Genomic DNA, 8,857 nt, shown 5'->3' with positions numbered 1-8,857 from the left:
ACCCCAGATTTGGAAGGCCTGGGAAGTGGAGAATTCTGAAACTGTATCACCCTTCTCCAGGGAATGACTGCTTAGCCTAAAATATACCACCATAGACAATGGTACACCAAGATTAAGATAGTGTTATCTCATGAATAGAGTCTTTGGAGTCAGAAACTCTGCCATTTGTTCACTGAGTTTCCTCAGTTTTCTCAGTCTTGAAGAGTTTAAATGTGAAGGTTATTGGGGATTAAATGAGTTTGTACTTGTATATTCTACAGAGTTGTACAGGTCACAGTCAATGAAATGGAGTTTTCCTACCCACCCCAGGCCTCCACCGTGACTTTTGAAATTCCATTCACTGATACCCTCTTCCTACCACTTCCTTACTATCTAATACCAACAACTTGGCTTTATTTCATTTATATCAAGGTCTCTTTTTTAAAATTAATACAGGAAATTTTCCTATTGCTAATAATCAAACATTTATTAAATCTCTTTTATATGGGAAGTAGTCTACTTCCAGAGTCACAAATATGAATGAAATACAAACTCAACCCTCAAAATCTCTGAAAGATTAAAAATTATTCCAGAGCCCAAATAGAGTAAATTGTCATTCATTAGCCTAAGTTTAGGAGTCCTTCAGAGTATTATGAAATTTTTCCACCAGCTTGGTCCTCCTCTTTCTTTCCTTCCTCTCAGAAGTTCTAGTTCTTTGTTATGACACAGATTCCAGAATTTTCACAGGCCACACTAATGTAGTCTGCTTAGGTCTGATCAGCCTGAGCCACACAATTGTTCTGTGACTTTCTGAATCCTTATTTCTGGGGGCCTTCTTCACATTCAGGTTTATACTGCTCAGAAACAGTGTGCTTGTGGTGTTCATTTTATCCTGACCACCCTCTGCCAAAGAAATCCAGATGACATGGAACCCACTGAAGACAATACATGAACAATGGCTGTCTTGGGTATGAAATGGCTCCTTTTCCAAGGCCCCCTTTAGCCTATTGGTGTGGTCTTCTCTTTGGATACAACTGCTTTACTCCTCTTTGATTATTTTCTCTCCACAGTATATATAATTTTTTTAAGATTTATTTATTTATACAAGAACGGGGATATAGACCAGAGGTGCGGGAGGGTGAGAGAATTCACCAGAGACAGAGTGGGGAGCACAACAGGCAGACCTACCGAAGACACTGCTGAGGGGAGCAGTGGGCATTACAGGAGAGGTCTGCCACGTCATGTGGGTTTCTCCCTGGCCGGCTGGGAATTGAACCGGCGCTGCAGAGGCTGCAGACAGCTTCACAGCACGGCACTCAACCCACTGAGCCACCGGGGAGCCCTCTTTTCTTCTTTTTTTTCCCCACTTACACTGATCCCCCTGGGAATCTGGAGAAATAATTCACAATCAACTCATCTCTAGAGTGAGAATGATTTCTCTTTTGGTTTCTAAACCTTGAACTGACCAAAATAAATAAATAAATAAATAAATAAATAAATAAATAAATAAATAAATTTAAAAAAATCTACTAGATAAATTGGAAAACCCCTTAGCCTGTTGTTTACTTCCTGCAGTATCTACCACTTTATATTCTGCCTCAACCATTCTTATTTTCCTCATAAATAAAATGGATCATTAACTAACCTATAGTCAGAATATGTCTGACTCTAAGAGGGAGCTCTAATTTACAGAGCTTGATTTGAGTATACCATCTGACTATCCTTTCCTTCATTAAAGACTTTAAAGGTAAAACTGATTACTTATTGCTCATTTTAGTGATCCATTAGGAGCAAAGTTATGGAGGTTGATTTGGCAGGAGAATTTTCTCACATGATTAAGACTTAAAATATTTAGGAGATATTTGCCTAATCTTCCCTAATTTGATGTGCCATTGTATGTGCCATTAATTCACCTATTGCTTTGATTTGCAGTAACCTAACCTTGATGTAATTATATTTCACAACATTTTTCACTATTATGGGCAGATCTATGATTGGTTCATTCATTCCTCCCTTCTACCATCATCTCCTCCTTTCCCTCTTCCTCCTCCTCCTTTCCTCCTCCTCCTCTGTCCTACTCTCTCCACTCCCCACTCCTACCCTTCTTCACCCAGAACCTCCGTAACCTCTGTTCTTCATAACCATAGCCAGCTATCTGTTTAACTTAGGTATCTCTCCTATGACACATAAATACAGGTTAGGCAGTTCCAGTATCCTATTGAACAAGATAAAGTCCTTCACAAATATCTCTTACCATGAGAAACTTGGTGGGTAATAACTGAAAAGATCTTCCCCAAAGATAATTAATTCCTGCCCCAAACTGTGATTGTCATTAATTATGAAAACCTTTAGTAAGTGACCTCCAACTTTTTTTAATTTCTCACCATGTAAAAATATTTTACTCATGCATTACCAATATATGTATATTTGTATATTGCCAGTATATGTATATTTCTAGAACTACTATTGTAGTAGAATGGAAAATACAGAATTTTTTTAAGTTGTATGATAAAAATACATCAAAATAGAAGAGTTTTCCCATACTCCAGTGGAGTGCATTGCATGCCACCAATTTCTTCTAACCACCTGCCTGAAGAGTAAGAAATTCAATTGAGAAGGAAATCCGTAAGACTTCCCACTCTAAACCAAGGGAACACGGGCCTCCCCGGTGGCACAGCGGTTGAGCGCTGGGTTGCGAAGCTGCCCACAGCCTCTGCAGCACCGGTTCCATCACCGGCTGCTCCCCGGCCACCGGGAGGAGGGTCCCACATGGCGCCCAGAACTCTCCTGCCGCCCGCTGCTCCCCTCAGCAGTGTACTTCGGTCCTTCTGCCTGCTCTGCTCCCCACTCTGGCTCTGGTGACTTCTCTCACCCTCCCACGCTTCTGACTGTACCCAGTGCTTGTATAAACAAATAAATAAATAAATAAATGTTAATAAATAAATAAATAAAATAAACAGGACTTCTTTAAAAAAAATAAAATAAATAAACCAAGGGAACAATACATCCGAAGTTCTTAGTATCTGACCAAAATTACTAACTAAAAGGTTAATAAATGGGCTAAAAAATGCCCATTTATTAGCTGTTTAGGACTGTGGTTATAATAAAATGAGGAATATAAAGGAAGAGGAAATTCAAGTAGCAGAAAAAAGGAAATCTAGCTGGTGAAACCAATAGCAGGTGATCAGAATTTTTCTCTGATAAGACCTCATCTAAATGATCAGAACTATAGGTGAGTTTTTGTTTCAGAAATAACTCTGGCAGTCATCCTGACTCTTCTGGGATTTGCCATTCTGGCTATTTTGCTAACGAGGTGGACACGTCGCAAGCACAATGGTAAGTAACAATGACTCAAACTGCAGATTCCCCACAGAAATAATAGTGGGAGAGATGCTGAGATTCAGTCTGAAGCAGTTTATACTTACGGAGAGCTAGTGACTATGCCAAGATTCTGAGAATGTGTTTTGATAGATAAATCAAAGAATCATTGATCTATTAGGAATTCCCACTGCATATTTAAATTCCTTAAGCTCAATAACATCCAAAAATTCACAGATCACGTTTAACAATAATAATAACAAAAATACACTAAAAGAAAATAATCTGACCTCCAAGGGGAATTACCTGAGGGAGAAAATGGATGTGAGAAGACACTATGTGAATAGACATCACTAGATAGTATTACATGCAAATTTGAGAATTTTAAAGACTTAATATCAGGGTGGTGATAAGAAAAGACAGATCCAGAGAACCATTTGCCAATGAAAGAGATAGACTCAAACCCATTGATTAAGTATATATGTCACTATTTTGGGGTGTTTGTTTTTTTTTGTTAAATCTATTTAAATTTTAGGTCATTGTTTTGATACATGAAGATTAAATGTATAATACAAAGACTGAAAATAAACGAAACAGAGCTGACCTCATAAATGAAATGAGTTTGTCCCATGTCATGAGGTCTCTCCAGAATTTTTCTCAATATCCCTTCTCGCCTGCTGCATCCCCTCCCTAGTGTTCATTCTCAGTGCCTATGAGGCTTGGAGAATCATCAGTGTAGAATAGAAAGCTAGAACAGGGCTGGATGAAATCACCTAAAAGTGGGAATCAATCATGCATCATCATGAGGGCCATCTTGGTAGCAAAGAAGCACAGTATAGAGTGAGGAAAGTTGAAGGGTGAAACACTGCTCACAAGCAGTTAATGTAAACATTTTCTGAATTCTTTCACAGAAATTGATGTATCAAGATACAATTCAGAACAAAGTAAGTACTTACACCCTAGAGAAAAAGAAAGTAAATATTTATGGAGTTTCCATATGTCAAGTTCCAAATCTATCTTGTTTACCATTGCATTTCTATCACCTTGCATACTATGTCTTTCCATAGATGGAACTTTAAAGTTACTGGGAGAAATCCACCAAAGATTTCATGTAACACCAAGGACCAAACTGGAGTTGGGCAGTGTGAATTAGTAGTGGGTAGTTCTGTGTAATTCATGGAGCCTCTTTCAGATGATCATATGGTCTGGGAGCAGTGATAGAGATGCCAAACCATGGAAAACAGCAGACTCAGGCAACTGAGGAGGTCTAAATCTGGTAGTGAAAAGGGGCTCAGCAAGGTGACTGGGGAGAATAATCTAACATAGTTAAAAATAATGTGATTATGACTGAGTGAGAAAACATCAATTCAAAATGTGAGCAGGTGAAGTAGACTTCCATGGTGATAGCCAGTGAGGTGCCAAAGTTGCTGAAAGGTAACACAGGATTGATAAGAGAGGGCAAGCAAAAGGTAGTGCTAGGTTGTGGAGAAGGGAGATCAACTTTGAGGCCCCTTATAATTATTATTTTCATAATACTATGAAACTGGTAACAGGCACAGTCTCTTATCCATACCTGTTACTTATTGCACAGTTCCTAGTTTCTGCAAAGGAAATTAATTCACATTGTTATTCTCTGCTGGAAGTTCATTATATATCAGTTCTCAGAGTCTTAAATAGAATGCCACTAATTTTCAAGTTGCAAAATCATAAAACTCACTCTGCTTTTTCTGCAGGTGCTGGTCTTCTGGACTATGAAGATGGTAGAGGTAAGCAGGTTAGGAACTGTATGTGTTCATTTTTCTCTTATCTCTGAAATGTTTATTTCTTTAATCAAGATTTTCTATTTTTAAGCTCTTGATAGCATATTCTGTTCCACTCTAGTTAACTTATGTCATTACTATATATACTTATGTAATTATTTGTTTAAAACCTAACTCTGCCATCAGATTGTAGTTTCCATGAGAAGGGAATCGTTTACCATTGTATTTATTTATATTTAATTATTTTTATTGAGCTAGCACTGCATTCTAACATTATGTGAGTTTCAAATGTGTATCATTAAAAATCAACATGTGCATTAATTTCACCACTAAACACCCAATTCTATCCTTAATATACAATCGACTTGTTTTGTCTAATTAACCCACCCCTTTTCTCCCTTCCCTTTTGATAATTTGTCTTATAGTCTAAAAGTTTTTTTTACATATTCATTTGTTTATTTATATATTACATGTGTGTGAGATCATATGGTGTTTTTCTTCTATGTCAGACTTTGCTAAACATACCTTCTAAATCCATCCATGTTGCTACAAATGGCAGGATTTCTACTTTTTATAGCTGATTAATATCCCATTATGCATATACACCACATGTTCTTTATTTAATCATCGGCGAGTAGGTTGTTTGCAGATCTTGGCTATGATAAATAATGTTGCAATAAAAATGGGATGCATATTTGAATTTCTTTTTGTACTTCTCAGGATGATATTCACAAGTGGGATAAATGGATCATATGGGATTTTTACTTTTCAATTTTTTGAGGAATCTTCACTCTGTTTTCAAAAATTGCTGCACTAATTTACATTCCCACCAACAGAATGTAAGGGTTCCCTTCTCTCCACTCTTTACAATAATTGTTGTTTCTTGTCTTTTGGATAATTGCCATTCTCACAGGTATGAGGTGATATATCATTGTTGTGACTTGCATTTCTTAATAAGAGATAAGGAGTATTTTCATGCACTTATTGGTTATTTGTATGCTTTCTTTAGAGAGGAGGATGTTCAGATCATTTGCCATCTTTTTAATCATGTTGCTCTGTTGTTGACTTTTATGAGTTCTTTGTATATTTTGAATATTAACCTGTTATTAGCTGTATAACATGCAAATAGCTTCTCCTATTCAATGGAACATCCTTTTATTTTGATGCAAGTTTCTTTTGCTGAAGAGAGCTTTTTGGTTTAGTGTAGTTCCATTTCTTTAATTTTGTTTCCCTTTCCCTTGCCATTGGAGTCATGTCCAATGGCTCAAAGCCAATATTCAGGGTCATATTAACCATGAGTATTTTATGGTTTTGGTGTTTACATCCTGAAAATTGTGAATTAAATTTTTGAATGGTGTTAGGTAGTAACCTGTAGTTTCATTCTTTCATGTATAGCTGTCCAGTTTTCTCCAAACCACTTATTGAAGAGACTGTCTCTACTCTATGCTTTTTGTTCCTTTGTAGTAAATTCATTGTCTATATATGTCTGGTTTTACTCTGGTTTCTCAGTTATGTTTCACCGACCATGTATCTTTTAAATTCCAACACCATACAGTTTTAATTTGTAGTATATTTTAATACCTTCTTTTTTTTTAATTCAGGAATACATTTGCTATTTGGGGTCTTTTGTAATTCCAAATAAATTTCATGGATACTGTTATATTTCTGTGAAGAATATTATTGGTATTTTGGAAAGGGTTGCATTGAATCAGTATTTAAGTAACAGTCATTACAGTGATGGTAATTTTTTAATTCATTAGCATGAAAAATCTTTCCATCGTTTTGTGTCTTCTATCCACAATGTCTTGTGGTTCGGGGTGACTTTTATATCTTTGGTTAAATTTATTGCAAGGTACTTCATTCTCTTTGATAATATTTTATCAAATGGAATTATTTTTCCAATTTCTTTCTTCTGCTAATTCATTATGTGCCTATGCAAGTGCAAAAGATTGCTGTATATAGCATTTTTTCATCCTGCCATTTACTGATTTTTATATTTCTAAAAGATTTTTTACTAGAGTCTTAGGGACTTTCTATATCATGTGTACTTTTTCTTTCCAGTTTGGATGCTGTTTATGTCTTTTTGTTTTTATTTACCCATATTAGAACTTCTAACACTATGTTGATCTATAAGGGGAGTGCAGGAAAAACTTTTAGTTTTTCTCTTTGGAGTATGATATTGCCTGTGGCTACATCATATATGATCTTTATGATGTTGAACTATGTTCCTTTATACCAATTTTGTTGAGCATTTTTATCACAAAGGGATGATGGATTTTGTCAATTATTTTTACTCTATCTATTGAGATGACCATACAATTTTTGTCCCTCCTTTTTTGATGTATCAGTTTGATTGATTTGTATATGTTGAGCTGTATTAGAACCCCTGGAATAAATTCCACTTGATGATGATGTATGAATTTTGTGATACTGTTGAATTTAGTTTGCTAATATTTTGTTGAGAAATTTTGCATATAAATTCATCAGAGATGATTGGTAATGTTCTTGACTGTTTTTGGATTCAGAGTAACATTTACTTAATTAAATGTGTTTTAAAGCATTCCCTCAGTTTCCATTTCTGGAATAGTTTGAGAAAGATCATTATTAATTCTTTTTTTGAAAGGTTAGTAGAAAGCACTTTTGAACATGATTGGTTTTTGTTCTATAGGAGGCTTTGGATTACTGCTTAAATTTCCTTATCATTAACATTCTGTTTAGATTTTTATTTCTTCATGATACATTCTTGGAATTCTGTATGTTTCTAAGAATTTGTTTTTTGCAGATTACCAATTTTGTTGCAATATAATTGTTCATAATACTCTTATGATCCTTTACATTTCAGGATTATCTGCTGTCATTTCTCCTCTTTCGTTTCTGATTATATTTATTTGTATTTTTTCTCTTATTTGTGAGAGAAAATTTTGTCAATATTGTAAATCTTTTCAAAGAACCAGTTAATGGTTTCACTGATCATTCAAAATGTCTTTTTTAATCTGCATTTTATTATTTTCTTTTCAAATTGTATTTATTCCCCCCCTTTGACATTTGGCTTTGCTTTTTCACCTTTTCTAGTTACTTTTTATGTAAACTTAGATAATTTATTTGTGATTCATCTTGTTTATTGAGGTTTACCTGTCATATTACTGTAATATTCCTGCTCAGTGCTGCTTTTGCTGCAATCCATAAGTTCGGATGCTATGTATTCATTTAAATTCATTTCTGGATATTTTGTGATTTCACCTTTGATTTCCTCATTGCATGGTATTTATTCTTCACAGATTTGACTTTCTGCTTTTTCTTCTTTTGGTTGCAATATTAGTTTGGTTGAAATATTAGTTTTGTGGGGCCTCCCTGGTGGTGCAAGGGGTTAAGCACCGCACTATGAAGCAGTCCGCAGCCTCTGCACCACAAGTTCGATCCCCTGCCGGCTAGAGAGCAACCTACATGACGAAGTGGACCTCTCCTATTTCATCCGCTGCTCCCCTTAGCAGTGTATTTCAGTCAGTCTCTGTGTTCTGCTCCCCACTCTGTCTCTAGTGAATCCTCTCACCCCCCGCATCTCTGGCCTGTACCCCAGCTCTTGTATGCATAAATAAATAAATCTTTAAAAAAAAAGAAATATTAGTTTCATAATATTGTGATCCAGAAAGATAATTGATACTTAAATCATAAATTGATTGATGTGTCCCAACAAATGACTTCTCCTTGAGAATGTTCCATGAGCACTGAAAAATAATTTGCATTCTGTTATTTTGAGGTAGAATACTTGGTAAATACCTATTAGTTCCATCTTATCTAAT

The 8,857-nt window shown here is 35.6% G+C and overlaps 1 protein-coding gene across 1 annotated transcript in view; it reads left to right on the top strand.

Annotated features, from left to right (window-relative positions):
* Positions 1-727: 727 nt before the first annotated feature.
* TSBP1 (testis expressed basic protein 1) overlaps positions 728-8,857 on the top strand; it is an 81,580-nt gene continuing 73,450 nt past the window's right edge. The window contains 4 exon segments of the mRNA XM_054698705.1: positions 728-947; positions 3,229-3,315; positions 4,209-4,241; positions 5,031-5,063. Coding sequence (XP_054554680.1) covers positions 935-947; positions 3,229-3,315; positions 4,209-4,241; positions 5,031-5,063 — 166 coding nt within the window. The 5' untranslated portion in view covers positions 728-934.

The sequence above is a fragment of the Talpa occidentalis genome, unplaced genomic scaffold (assembly GCF_014898055.3).
Source record: "Talpa occidentalis isolate TD23 unplaced genomic scaffold, MPIMG_talOcc4v2.1 talOcc4.2, whole genome shotgun sequence".
NCBI classification, from domain to species: Eukaryota; Metazoa; Chordata; class Mammalia; order Eulipotyphla; family Talpidae; genus Talpa; species Talpa occidentalis.
The sequence above is the reverse complement of the archived record's forward strand: the minus strand, read 5'-3'. Positions and strand labels throughout refer to the sequence as shown.